Raw genomic sequence first — 15,234 nt, forward strand, 5'->3', positions numbered from 1 at the left:
TCTGAAACAGAACCAAATAGAAAATTCAGTGGAAAGCATCACTAATAGATCAGACCATTTTTAAATTGAAAAATGACAGCTGAATGCATTACAATTCATACAATTACACATATATACCACAATTTTTCATATCTCTGTTTGTATATAAAGTATGTTGATATCCAATTCGTGTCTTCATACTTGTACTTTTGATAATTATGTCCATCACATTCCGCCATCCTTGCTGATCCCCTGCCCCTCCCTTTCCTTCCCACCCTTCTCCCCTATCTAGAATTCATCTATTCCTCCCATGCTCTCCCTCCCTACCCCACTATGAATTAGCCTCGTTATATCAGAGAAAACATTCGGCATTTGTTTTTTTGGGATTGGCTAACTTCACTTAGCATTATCTTCTTCAACGCCATCCATTTACCTGCAAATGCCATGATTTTATTCTCTTTTAATGCTGAGTAAAATTACATTGTGTATATATGCTACATTTTTTTATCCATTCGTCCACTGAAGGGCATCTAGGTTAGCTCCACAATTTAGATATTGTGAATTGTGCTGTTATAAACATTGATGTGGCTGTGTACCTGTAGTATGCTGTTTTTAAGTCCTTTGGGTATAGTCTGAGGAAAGGGATAGCTGGGTCAAATGGTGGTTCCATTCCCAGATTTCCAAGAATAGATCAGACCATTTTGAAAGTATATTTTCAAAGTCTTGGATGAAACAAAGCATATAATCATTTTTTATATTTATTTACTTATATTTTACTGTTTCTGAATGATCTTAGGGATAAAGATTGCAAGTGTCTCTTTTTTTGGTACTGGGGACTGAAGTCAGGGGCACTCAACCACAGAGCTGCATCCCAACTCTATTTTCTATTTTATCTAGAGACAGGGTCTCATTGAGTTGCTTAGCACCTCACTATTGCTGAGGCTGGCTTTGAATTCATGATCCTCCTGTCTCAGCCTCCTGAGCCACTGGGATTACAGGCATGTGCCACCATGCCCAGCCCAACCAAGATTTCTGTACCCAACAAAATTATGAAATAAAACCTCCCACAGAGACTAAAAACAATACATAACTGTGAAGTCTGTAGTACAAACCCTACTTGATTAAATATTTCATGAAGAAGAAATGATAAAATAAAAATGAAGACCAGTATAGGAATAAATTATACTTGAAGAATCATCAAAGGAAATCAAATCTAAATTAAATATTCAAAATAAATAAAAATAGCAGGAAATAAAAATCATTTCTAAATGATCTAAACTCTAATCAAAAGACATAGATTAGCAGGTTGGGTTAAAATTTTAAAAAGACCCAACAATATGTTGTTTGCAGGAGACTCACTGACAAAGACTGAAGGTGAAAGATGGGAAAAGATACCATGCAAATGGTAGCTGAAAGAAAGTAGGGGTAGCTACTTTCACATCAAACAAAGTGGACTTCAAGCCAAAATTAATCAGAAGAGACAAGAGGTCACTTCATACTGGTTAAGGGAATCGTCCAACAATAGGTATAATAATTGTAAATATTTATGCCTCAAACAGTAGAGCATCTACATACATAAAACAAACCTTTCAACACACCTCTCATTACTAAATAGATCATCCAAACATAAACCAAGATTCTTCAGAACTAAAAAAATCCTACTAATCAAATGGACCTAATAGACATCTATAAAACATTTCATTCATCAATGACTAAACTTATTTTCAGCAGGGCATGAAATAATTTCTAAAATAGACCAGAATTTAGGTCACAAAGCAAATCTTAGCAAATACAGAAAAATAGAGATAATTCCTTACATCCTATCAGATCATAATGGAATGAAATTAGAAATCAATGACAAGATGAGGGGCTGGGGATGTGGCTCAAGCGGTATCGTGCTCATCTGGCATGCGTGCGGCCCGGGTTCGATCCTCAGCACCACACACAAACATACAAAGATGTTGTGTCCACCGAAAACTAAAAAAAATAAATATTAAAAAATTCTCTCTTTCTCCCTCTCTCTCCCTCTCTCTCCCCTCTCTCCTCTCTCATTCTCTCTTTAAAAAAAAAGAAATCAATGAAAAGATGAAAAACAGAAATCACTATAACAATAGGAGATTAAATAATACACTTTTGAATGATGATTGGGTAGCAGAAGAAATCAGGAGAGAAATTTTAAAAATTGAGAATAGTTATACAACATATTAAAATGGCACTATGAAGGCAGTTCTAAGTGGAAAGTTCATAGCATTGAGTTCATACATTAAAAAAAAAACAAATAATCTAACATTACACCTCAAAACCCTAGAAAAAGAAGAAAAAACAAACACCCAAATCAGTAGAAGATAGGAAATAATTAAAATTAGAGCTGAAATCAATAAAATTGAGAATAAAAATGCAGAGTTGGTTTTTTGAAAGGATAAACAAGATTGATAAACACCCATGGGCTGGGGTTGTGGCTCAGTGGTAGAGCACTTGCCTAGCATGTGCAAGGCTCTGAGTTCACTTCTCAGCACCATATAAAACTAACTAAATAAATAAAGGTATGGTGTTCAACTACAACTAAAAAATAAAACATAAAAATATTTAAAAAATTGTTAAAACCCAAACTAATCAACAAAATTAGAGATGAAAAAGGACTCTATTGAAATCCAAAGGATCATCAGAGACAACTGTGAAATTTTTACTCCAATAAGCTAGAAAATCTTGAAGATCTGGACAAATTCCATGATCTACCCAAATTGAACTGGGAGGATACAGAAAACAGATGCTTCACATCTATCAAAACCCTGAAAACAAAGAAAAGCTCAGTAATGGGCAGATTCTCAGCTAGTTCTACCAGACCTTTAAAGAAGAACTAATACTAATCCTCCTCAAATTATTATGGAATGGAAAAGGAGGGAACACTTCCAAATTCATTCTATGAAGCCATTAACTCCCTGATACCAATACCAGACACACCAAGGAAAGAAAATTTCAAACCAATATCCTTGATGAACATAGATGCAACAACATACAAACAACAACAACAACAACAACAACAAAAACATTTAAAAGATAGTGCACCATGATCAAGTAGGTTTCATTCCAGGATGCAAGATTGGTTCAATGTATGCAAATAAATAAATGCAAATCAATAAATCTACCACATAAATAGATTTAAGGACAAGAATCACCTGATTATCTCAATAAATGCAGAAAAAGGATTTGAAAGTACAGTACCAATTCATATTTAAAACTCTAGAGAAATTAGATATGGAAGGAATTTAACATTGTAAAGGCTATAGACAACAAACCTCCAAACCAACAACATACTGAATGGAGAAAACTGAAAGCATTTTCTCCAAAAACAGTGTCTCCAAAGACACTCTTACCACTCCTATTCAACATAGTCCTTGAAAGGAATTAAGAGCATATAAATAGGAAAAGAAGAGCTCAAATTGTCTGTTTGCAGATGACATCCTATATTTAGAAGATCTAAAAAACACTACCAGAAGATGTCTAGAGGTGATAAATTTAGTAAAGTTAACAGGATACAAGATCATAATAAACCAATCACTTTCCTATACTCTGAGTCTGCTGAAAAAAGAAATCAGGAAAACAATCCTATTTACAATAACAAAAAAAATCTAAGGAGGTGAAGGACCTCTACAATGAAAATTATAGAACACTGGAGAAAGAAATTGAAGACCTTAGAAGATGGAAAGAACTCCTGCGTTCTTGGATAGGCAAACTAATATTGTCAAAATGGCCATATTACCAAAGGTATCATACAAATGCAATGCAGTCTCCACCAAAATATCAATTACATCTTCCCTGCACTAGAAAAAGCAATTTTAAAACAAGAGACCCCAAATAGCCAAAGCAATCCTGAGCAAAAAGAGCAATGCTGGAGGCATCACAATGTAGGACCTCAAAATATTCTACAGAGCGGTAGTAATAAAAGCAGCATAGTCCTGGCACCAAAACAGACATGAAGACCAATGAAATAGAACAGGGGACACAGAGACAAACCCATATAAATAGTTATTTGATATTAGACAAAGGTACCAAAAACATATATTGGAGAAAAGATAACCTTTTCAACAGATGGTGCTGGGAAAACAGGAAATCCATATGCAGAAGAATGAAACTTGACCTCTGCACAAAAGTCAACTCAAAGTAGATCAAAGACCTGGAAATTAAACTAGGAACTCTACAACTGCTAGAAGAAAATGTAGGCCCAAATTAAAAAGCTTCTGCACAGCAAAGGAAACAATGAAGAGAGAGCCTACAGAATGGGAGATCTTCATTACCTGCTCATTAGATAGGGCATTAATATCAAGAACATATAAAGAAATAAAAAATACCAAAAACTCCCAAATAACCCAATTAATAAATGAACAAAAGAACTAAACAGACACTTCTCAAAAGAATAAATACAAATGTTTGATAAAAATATGAAAAAATGTTCAACATCTCTAGCAATTAGAAAAATGCCAATTAAAACTCCAGACAATTATAAAGAATACAAATGCTATTAAGTGTTGGTGAGGATGTAGGGACAAAAGTACACTCATACATTGTTGGTGAGAGCTCACATTTTAGTGCAACTGTTTTGGAAAGCAGTATGGAGATTCCTTAAAAACTAGGAATGGAACCACCATATGACCTAGCTATCCTGCTCCTTGGTATATATCCAAAAGATCTTAAATCAGCATAGTATAATGATGCAACCACATCGATGTTTATAACAGCACAATTCACAATAGTCAAGCTTTGAAAGCAATCTACATGCCTTTCAACAGATGAGTGGATAAAGAAAATATCACACACACACACACACACACAATGGAGTATTACTCAGCAATGTGGAAGAATGACATTATGGCATTTGCTGGTAAATAGATGGAACTGAAAACTATCATGCTCAGTGAAATAAACCAGACTCAAAAAGTCAAAGGTAGAATGTTTTCTGTGATATTCAGAAACTAGTCTAAAATAAGGGGAAAAAAGGTAAAGGAAAAAGGGGAGATTCCATCAAAATAAAAGATAAATAGAGTAGATGAAAAGGATTGAGGGAGAGGGGGGAGAGATGGGATAAGGGAAGAACAGTGGAACGAATCTGACCTGATTTTCCTATGTACATATAGGAACGTACCACAGTGAATCTCACCATAATGTATACCCATAAGATATTAATAAAAAACTATAAGCAAATAGCAGAAAGATCAGTAGAATAGAGGAAAGGGAACAGGGTAGGGAGAAGAGAGAAAAGGGAACTTTTTGGGACTGAATTAGAGCAAATTATATTCCATGCTTTTATAATTATGTCAAGATGAATCATAATGTCATATATATGGTGGCATACCCTGAAATCCAACTGATGCAGGAGGCTGAGGAAGAAGGATAACAAGTTCAAGGTCAGCCTCAGCAGCCTAGTAAGACCGTCAGCAACTTAGCTAAACCTCCTGTCTCAAAAGAACTGGGGATATAGTTCAGTGGCAAAGCACCCCTAAATTCAATTCCCAGTACTAATGTAAATATGTACATATATACAGTTCCTGGCACAGACTTCCCAGGCTTTCCTTCAAATTTCTGGTTCTGAGTTACGTGGTCAGTTCCCAGATAAATGCTTCCAGCTACACTATTTCCTCTTATTTGTCTTACCACTGTGTTACATACAAAGCATCCAGAATCCACTTTCTCCTCTCTTCTTTTCCCTCTGCCCATTCTGAGGAGTGACTGCTGTTTTGTACTCTCCTACATGAGTCTGGCATTCTCTGAAAGCATTGTCTATAAGGTTTCCCACTTCCATTTTCTCTAATTAGCTACTAATCCTGTTGATAATGTACCTCAAGTTTGTACTTCTCCTCTATTCCCACCTTAAACCAACCCTTCTCTGACTTACTAGTGCATAGAAGTTTCCTCTCCAGTTGCTTTTCTTCCTTTTGGTACCAGGGATTGAACCCAGGGGTGCTTAACTACTGAGCGATATCCCCAGCATGTTTTTGTATTTTATTTAGAGACGGGTCCTCACTGAGTTGCTTAGTGCCTTGCCATTGCTGAGGCTGGCTTTGAACTTGCGATCCTCCTGCCTCAGCCTCCTGAGCCACTGGGATTACAGGTGTGCACCTGTCTGGCTCTAATTGCTTTTTGAATCACTTCTTGCTACAATGTTTGGCTCTCTGTCTGGATTTTGAACAGTTCAAGTCCAAAGGACCACATTTCCCTTCCCTCTCCCTTTCTCTCTCTCTAAATCTCTGATTCTGGAGAAGCACAGTAGAGGTGCTCAGCACATGGTAAATTGTGGCATGTCCCTGCTTTAGGGCATTGCTGTGGCGCTTGGCATCGTGTCCTTGGGACATCTGAAGATAACTCTGGATGAGCTGAAGGAATATAGTACTATACTCATGGACCAAGACACATCATCCATCCTCAAATTGATGAAGGTGATGACATTCCCATGGACTCTACCAGCATCCCGCATCACCACAATTTCTCTACTTCTACCATGCCTTGTGATTCAACTATAAAGCCTGTATTTAACCTTAGGGCAGTTTTATCTTCTCTGTCCTTTTCCTTGCTCTCTTATGTCCATGTCTCAGGATCTGCTATCACCACTCATCCCCCCACTCCACCAAGTTGACCCTTCTATAGCTCTGTCTTCCCTTTGGGGCCCTCTGCACAATCTTTTCCTCTCTTGGCATCAGTTTCCACATGAAGCAAGAGGACAAGGTGAAGAGAAGGCAAGTTTCCCTTTTCCCCTACAGGAATATCAGCAAAGGGAGTGGGGGCTGGTCTGCAGCACCATCTACTTAAGCTACGGCAAGATTATCTTAGAGAGCAAGGGAGCCATCTTCCATCATTTGGATACTATCCTGGCCTCGGTCCTACAGCACTACCACAACTGCATTGTGGAAAAGGTACTTCTTGATTCCTGTCCTTCACCCACATCCTTTCCCTTCCTTTCTTTTCTCTTCCCCCGCAAGGAACCTTTGCTTGGCTTACAGTGTTACTCAGTGGGTGGGGCTCTTATTGCTGTTTTGTTTCCATTTCAATCGTTTCATATTCCTTTATCCTGACACTGAGAAACTACTGACTGGAGGAGAGTGTAGTCATTTTAGGACGGTTGCAAACTGTCTCCTTCCTCACTGACATGCTGTGTGGCATGCCTGTGGGCTTCTCCCTGCCCTTTCCTTTGAAGGGAAGAATAATGCCTAATTTGCCAACACAGTCATGGAAAGAAGCATTTAGTGGGGTTCCTGTCTTTGTTGTTTGTCTAGAGTGTGTGTCTCTAGGCTAGAGACAAGCACTTCCCATTCCCTGTCCATCTACCATCCAGCTGGACAGCCTGAATATTGAAGACAATATTCAGTGGAAAGACATTCCCTTGAGAGAGAAGAATACTATGCTATTGAAAAATTTAAGAGTTTTATGAAGAGGGAGCTGTTTCAGGGGGCTGGTGTGAGGGTGGCCCTTTCTTTCTATGGGGTTGTCACAGGCTTTGCCTCTTCTCAGCTGCACTCAAGAGAACATGCAGGGACTCAGTCTAGGGGAGGCTATGAATGCTTAGCTCCTTATGCCCAGATTGCAGATGGGTCTCTCAGGGCCCAGGACAATTCTTGTCGTTATTAGGGGTAGTCTGTTTGCATGCTGCTTTGTTTAGGATAACAATGTGAAGGTGGATTTCTTGAATGCTCTATCCCGTGTGACAGTCATCCTGAGCAACCTGTCCATCACCTTGCAACATGACATTCCCCAAAAAATAGAAATTATATCCTTCATGGTGGTAAGTAGCACTCAAGGAAAAAGGGGGTAGAGGCAGGAGAGGAAGGTGTATGGGTCCCCAGGAAACTACTGGAAGGCTCCTTCACTAGACCTGGAAGATAGTAGCCCAGTTTCTTTCTCCTACTTTCATCTTAACCTTTCTTGTCCTCCAGGTAGGGGTGAGTACTGTGGGAAGGCTGGGAAATAGGGAGAGGTGCTGTCCATCAGAATCTGGTTGTTGGAAATCCCTGAGGGTTCTAGGTCCAACCCTCTTGTGAGTATGGCCCAGGATGGAGGAGGAAGAGAATGGTAAGAAAAAGTACTCATGATCCTTTTGGTCTCTATGGGTGGGGGGTGGTTGTCACAGGAGCTAATCAGGGAGGAGCCAGTGAACTGTGTCTCCAGCTCCATTAGGAGGACGGCCATGAACATCATCACTGACTTCAGGTAACAGTATTCCATCTGTTCTTTATTTTTTGATTCCTTGACTCTTTCTTGACTTGATTTCATCTCTTTAGCCCTCCTTACCCCTCTCTCATTTTCTGTGTTGGCTTCCAGTATAGGGGTCCCCTGGCAGTAGTAGACATCTACCAGACAATGTCATTTTCTTTTGCTAGGATTTTTTGGGGAGGGATTTTCTGAGCACCTGGCAGAGAGTGCCTCTTCCTTTCTACAGGTACTTGCTGTCATTTCTGCCCCAGACTTCCTTTTGCTTTCTGGGCTGTCCCTAAATAAACACTTCTAGGTCTATTCCTGACCTTTCAGTTCCCTCAGAACATCTGGGGGACAAAAAAGTGTTGTTATCCCAAATCATCTGGTGCCCTTGCCTCTGTCAGGCATGCTTGCTGTCTATGCTTCACTTTCCACTTCCTGATCCTCTTTACCTTATCATTTCTTCCCTTTTCCTCTTCCAGTTACCTCTTCTTCTGGTATCTCTTGATTCCTTCTCCTGCCTGACCCTGTTTCTACCATCTCTCTCTGTATTATTATACCTTTCCTCCTTCAGCTGTCATTCCTGACATTCAGTGGTTGCATCTTTGCTTCATCCTGGATCTTAGGAATTTCAAGCCTCTCTTAGAACCAGAAAACACAGTAGAGGTGCTTCAAACATGCTTCAAGAGTGTGCTGTCCCTGCCATCCTCCAACGTCATACGGAAAGAAGCATCTAGTCCCAAGGAGGGCCAGGCCAATGTGGTAATTAACTTTTTGTTGGTTGTTATTTCTTTTTTATTTTCAAAAGAATGAGAGTATAGACTTTGGCATTTTATGAAAAATCTGCCTTTAATAAAACAAAATTACTGAAAAGAAGACCTCTTATGAAGAAGAGATTAGAGGTCAGGCAGTCTGAACTCTACCCATGAGAATTACTTCCTCTTTGGGGTCACTCATTACTCACCTTTTATTAAAAGGCCCAAAGGTGAATACTAGCTTGGTTCTTCCCTTTATAACTGTCATATTATTTAAACCAGGCTGGATGGTTCACATATAATTTACTAAAAACCCTTAGATAAATAAGTTCCTGGGAATCTCAGTAATAAGAGACCTGAGTTCATTTCCTATAGGGCTTTTGAGGGAGAAAGGGCTCAGTAGTTAAATTTGCATTTTTGTTCCACTCCTAGGAACTCTGTTGTAGTCTTTGATTATTCTTTCATCTTGACTGGCTAGTCTTATTTTATTGATGCCATGGTCTTTTGAATTTTGGAGTGATAGTAAGAATGTGTGGTTTTTTTTCAGTGCTAAGAATGGAACCGAGGGCCTCACACATGCTAGGCAAGCACTCTCCTACAAAGCTACATGCCCAGTCAATTTTTTTTTTTTTTGGTACCAGGGATTGAACCTAGGGGCACCTTACCACTGAGCCACATTTCAACCCTTTATAATATTTTATTTAGGGCTAGGGTCTTGCTGAGTTGCCTAGGGCCTTGCCATTGCTGAGGCAGGCTTTGAACTCTAAATCCACCTGCCTCAGCCTCCTGAGCCACTGGTATTACAGGTGTGCATCACTGCACCCGACTGATGAGAAGTTTTTTCAAAAGAAAGTTTTCCTGAATTATAGTGGTTTCCTTTAGGATCAGTTGGTCTGTTTGTTTATGTTAGCCTTTTTTTTTAAACTCCCTCTGCCTCTCTCCTATATGGCCCCCGAGACGAAATCCCATGAGTTCTTACTTGTTTTTTTTTCAAGGAAGAGAATATCTGAAGTATATATTTAGATAACTTCTAAAATTAAATAGTACATGAGAGTTAACATTAATAAGCCTTTAGACATCTGAAAATAATATCCTTTTCTCATGTTTGTTTTGGCAGGGTATAAAGATTCTGGTTTGTAAATTATTTTAGATAGAAATAATTTACCTTCATTTTTGAATTAATGTTTTAATTGTATAAATTTATGAGTCTTCTCATCAAATGTTCAAGGATCCTTCTTAGTTCATATTTCCTTTAGTTCTCAAGGAATAACTGGTATATATGAGATGTGCCATGGACTTCCCCAAGTGATGTTCCCATAAGGCTTTCCTCATGTACTTCTGGTTAGGGTGGGGAGGGCATTTTGACTAGGCTTACCTGCTCAAGACTGACTAGGAATCCCAGGTGCCCAGTAGGAATGGCTTTAATCTGGAGGTAGATTTCTTTTTAATACTTCATTACACAGAGAGCTGCCTTTCCTTCTCATTTCTCCTCTTGTTCATTTTGGAGGTATACAACTATCTTGTAAGAAGCCTTTGGAGGTTGATAACCTACTTTCTTCACAAAGTTTTGGCTTAGAGGCAGAATTAGTATTTCTGGTCAGAGCCACTGAGTCCACTACAGAGCAAGAAGGAGTAATCCACTGTCCCAGTTTTTGTGAATCAGTTACCCTGCAGACTGGTAGTCTGGCTCTCTTTCTCCTGGAGCCAGCTGGCCTCCTGGACCCTGCAGAATGAGGTAGCACCCACTGCCAGCAGAGGCCCAGAAGGAGCTTAGCATGGAGAACAGGGAATGGAAGAATTCCAAGGTAGGCTGAGATATCAGAGAACTTCCAGCCCACTAGGAGTAACTGCATACCAGGTTGATGTGTGCTCTTGTGCATATGGCAAAGGAATTATCCAAGTTGCAGGAAGTGGCACTTGGAAATGTGGGTAAACTTGTGGGGCAGAACTGAGCAAGTAAAGCTTCCTGAGGAAAAAGAGTGTCAACTGGAAGTTAGAGGAGCTGATAGCTCTGCAATGCTCTGAGTCCCTCTTCCCTCCTCAGGAACTATTCAGGGAGACCTTGCAATCTCTTCGAAGAGTAATGGAAGCACTGGTCACTGAGAAGGCCACTCAGATCCATGTCTGCTTGCAGGTCAGTGGGAAGGAACCCTTGAATGTTGATGTATTTGTTCCTAGGGGTACCTTATAATGTACCTTAACTGTCTGGCTTCAAAGGGCTAAAAACTCCAAATCAAGGTGCTGGCAAGGTTGGCTTCTACTGGAGGTGCCAGCAGTGAATCTGTTTCATGTCTCTCTCCTGGCTTCTGGTTTCCTGGCAATCGTAGGTATCCCTTGACTTTGAACACATATCTTTCTAATCTCTGCCTCTAACCTTCATTCGCAGAGCAGGTTCTCTCTCTCTCTCTCTCATTTTGTGTGTGTTGTGTATGTGTGTGTGTGTGTGTGTGTGTGTGTGTGTGTGTGTGAGTGTGTGTGTGTATGTATGCTTGTACATGTATGTTCTTTTAATAAGGACAGCAATCACTTCAACTTGATCACATTTGCAAATACCCTATGTCCAGATAAGGTCACGGTCTGAAGTCTAGGTAGACATGAATTTTGTCAAGCCATTTGAGTTGGGAACAGAACAGCCAGGGGTGGGCGCAGTATAAGAGGTAGAACCAAGGAGGAAGGTTGGGTGTAGAGTGTTGAGGGAAGGCAGGGATCAGGGCTAGGGTCCAAATGATGTTAGTCTGCCTGTGGAGGAGAAACTTCCTTCCTCCCTTTTACCCACTACCAGAACCATTTTCTCTACCAGCTGCTCTCTGCTCCTTCATATAAAGGTTAGAAGTACGGGCTCCAGCTTTCATATATGCAGTTCCAGATTCTGGTCCTGTTGTTAGATATGTGGCCCTGGAGAGTTATTTGTCTTGACCTCTGTTTTCTCTGAGATGAAAACTATACAAGTCATTTTGGTAACCCAATGAGACCATGTTTTGGCTCAAAGGAATGAAGTGTGAGTTCAAGTAATTTATCTATTTTTGAATTTGATTGTTTGTCTTTTTTATTGATATGACTTACTTGATGTTAATATCAATGTGATACTTTGGCCTTCTTTTGAATGTTCTATTCCCCATTCTCCTATGAAGCTTAGGTTCTTTTTTGTTGTCAGAATATAGAAACTAAGGGGGTATTGTCATAATATTTTGTTAAAAGTTATTTGAGGTAATTATTTCTCTGTGTTTATAGTGGCAAATTGACAGAATTTTGTTTATTTGTTTTAAACTTCAGGGTTTCTTTTTTATATAATTGAAGATTTTGATTATGTAAAGATTTATATAATAAATTATGTAAATTAAAGATTTATATAATTAAAAGATTTCACGACTTTCAAATGAAGACTTATTTGGAATAGTCTTCCCTGGGCTGACTTCCCTTGGCCCAGGTCTCCTCCACCCCAATCCGTTCCCCTTGTTTGTATTGAGGGGCATGGGGATGGGGTTTCTGAGATTTATGACTAGTAGTGGTCTTTCTAGAAGTTCTTTCTGGTTGGATTTTTAAGAGGGCCACTGCAGGGGGGATTCCTTCTAGTTTAATTTAGAGCTGTCTGGGTGTGGAAAGATGCCATTGTGACTGAAGAGAGCGACTTGTTTGCTGTTGGGCTCCATAATATGGCTGCCCCCTGAAGGCTTTCTTTTCCAATTTGGTTTTAAGTTGTTTGTGCTGTTTTAAGCAGTCTTATGCACTTCAAATTTTGTCTGTCTTTACAACAGTTTTTAAGTGGGTGAGCTTAAGAGAATATCTACTCTCCGCCCTGTCTTTCTCTCTTTATTGCCCCTCTCCCCTTATCCAAAGGACAGGGTTAGGGCACCCTGAGTTCTGTTTCCTATTCTGGTAACCTATCTTGCAGTCTTTCCAGGTCTCAGTCTATGAAGTATCAAATTTTAGAGCATTTATTTTGTCACCCAGTTCTCAATTTTGCTTTTAGTTGCTGCCTCCTTTCTGTGTTTTGAGGAGATTTGGAGTTGCTACCTACCTCACTTCTGCCATCTTCCTGAATCTACAGTGGGGAGATTTCCAGCATCTAGATTGGGAAAATATTGGGGGCTGAGAAAATGAAGGTTTCTGTTGCCAGACACATATAGAAGTCTGGCTCTCAGAAGTATGGCTGTGATGCTTTGTGGACACCAGACTCCAAGTTGCCTTTCTGGGTTCTGGAATGTAGCTAATCAGACCTCTCCTTCCATTCTTTTCTCCCTGTAGGTACTGAACACGTGGCTTAACTCCCTGAAGGACAGTGAGCGGGAACGGGCCATGTGGTGTGCTGCCCGTATTCTTGGCTTCACTGCGAAAATGAATAACTTTGAAGTGAGTGGATACCTGCCCTGGAGCCTGGGCCTTGGTGCTCCCTCTGATTACCTCTATGCTAAATTTCATCTTATCATCTGGCCTCAGTCACCAGCCTTACCTTCTGTCTCCTGACTCCTTATTGTACTCTCTGTAGAGCACCGTCTTGTTTTCTCCTTTCTCCCTGTTTCCTTTCCTCACCAATATCTGTTGTTTTTTCTTCCTCCACCAATTCATTTCCATTCTACCCGGTTCACTCTGCATCTTTCAACAAGCAATCACTGAATGCTTACCTGGATGTCAGGCACCATGCCTAGGTGTTCCAGTGGATGTCTAGGGCAGTTCTCTGTCCTCTTGAATATTACAGTCCACTGAAAGAGAGAGGTGTGCATAGAACAGACTGAAATAGAAGGTGATGATGGGTACATAAATCAAATGTGGTGGGGGAAAAATACCCAAACACAAATGATTGAGAGGAATTAGGGTAGGTTTTATAGAAGAGGAAGCGTTTTAGCCAGGCATGAAAAATGAGTGGGATGTCAAGAGGCAAACAATCGGGAAGAATCTAAGATTATTCCAAAACTGTGACCTTGTATAGCGTTATAGTCCCAATTCACCTGTCAATTTCATTCATGTCATATGTATGTGTGTGTACATAATCCAAACACACATATATGTATTTGAATATGGATGTGTGTGTGTGTGTGTGTGTGTATGTATATATATACACACACACATATATACACACATATATGTCTGTCTGATATTTTTCATATATATGCTGGAAATGGAACCCAGGACCTTGTCATGCTAAACAAACACTCTACCACTGAGTTATACCTTCAATTCATGTCCATTTCACCTAGTCTCTGGCATATGGATCTCTTCCTCCTAGTCATTTTCCTGGGATAACCCAGACTAAAGGAATGGCTGGGTTAACTGTGACTTTCAACTCTCCTACCTAGGTAGAAATTCAGTTTACCTGGCTGGGGTGCCTGGTAAGGCTGCTGGCCATACGTTGTCAGGACCCAGTGGACAACATCTGCTTCTTGTCTGCCCAGGCTGTCTACAACCTCTACTGTATCCTCCAGCAGCAAAAGCGTATGGGGAGCCTTCTCTCCCCACTCCCGCTCCAGCCTCCCACTTAGGCCTAGCCATCCCCACTTGCTCTGTTCCTGAAGAGAGAAAGCCAAGAATTCACCTGAGTTCCTAACTGAAAAACCTGCTCCAATATTTGCAGATATTTTGCCCCTCTTTGGATAAACTAACTGCTTGGGAAACAGTTCTTTTCCACCAGTTTCTACCCAATTCTGTGTCTGTCTGACACAGGCAAAGTAGGGATTTATTTGACCTTAGTTCTTAGCATTCCTTGTTTTAATGTCCATTCCTCTTTCCCAGCCCCATGGGACATGCATCTCTCAAAGATGGCTGTTTAATTCAGTGTTTGGGGTTAGACTGGGATCCCTGAAAGGTGGGAAAGGGGAGCTTAAGAAATCTTCTTGGTATCTGAGAGGTGGAATTGGGTTTCTTTGTTTCAGAGGTGACAAGGAAAAAACAAGGCTTATGGGAAGAAGAGCACAAAAATGAGGTCTATAGTGCCAATGTATTCTATAACAACACCTATAGAATTGCCAAGGTAAGCAGGGGAGCAGAGACGAATCAGAAGAGCTGTGGCTCTCACTTACATTGTACTATAAACCCCTTGGGTAGGACTCTCATCCCACTTACCTTCTTTCTCAATTGCTGGATGTAAATGTTTTATTTGGGGGAAATTGCCCATGCAGTGTAAGGCACAGTTCTGGGAGCAACAACATGCTTTCCTTGGAGCATCATGGATACTAATTCTTCTTGATTGCTCATATCCCAGAAGCATTTATTTTGATACTTTGTGAACAACATGTAGGCCCAATGCAAACATGGAACAGATGTCACTAATGATGTGACCTCCAGCCTCTCTCTGCCACTGCTGAGCCTCTGCAGCCTCTACCTC

The 15,234-nt window shown here is 40.2% G+C and overlaps 1 protein-coding gene across 1 annotated transcript in view; it reads left to right on the top strand.

The window, feature by feature from the left end:
- The window catches only part of LOC113195637 (maestro heat-like repeat-containing protein family member 1), a 59,010-nt gene that overhangs the window by 24,179 nt on the left and 19,597 nt on the right, over positions 1-15,234 (top strand). Inside the window, exons 17-25 of the mRNA XM_026407242.1 lie at positions 6,288-6,410; positions 6,732-6,884; positions 7,628-7,750; positions 8,096-8,175; positions 8,787-8,922; positions 10,960-11,049; positions 13,161-13,265; positions 14,210-14,345; positions 14,783-14,880. Of these exons, the coding sequence (XP_026263027.1) occupies positions 6,288-6,410; positions 6,732-6,884; positions 7,628-7,750; positions 8,096-8,175; positions 8,787-8,922; positions 10,960-11,049; positions 13,161-13,265; positions 14,210-14,345; positions 14,783-14,880 (1,044 nt within the window). The remainder of the gene's footprint in view (positions 1-6,287; positions 6,411-6,731; positions 6,885-7,627; positions 7,751-8,095; positions 8,176-8,786; positions 8,923-10,959; positions 11,050-13,160; positions 13,266-14,209; positions 14,346-14,782; positions 14,881-15,234) is intronic.

Source organism: Urocitellus parryii, chromosome 5 (assembly GCF_045843805.1).
Source record: "Urocitellus parryii isolate mUroPar1 chromosome 5, mUroPar1.hap1, whole genome shotgun sequence".
Classification (NCBI taxonomy): Eukaryota; Metazoa; Chordata; class Mammalia; order Rodentia; family Sciuridae; genus Urocitellus; species Urocitellus parryii.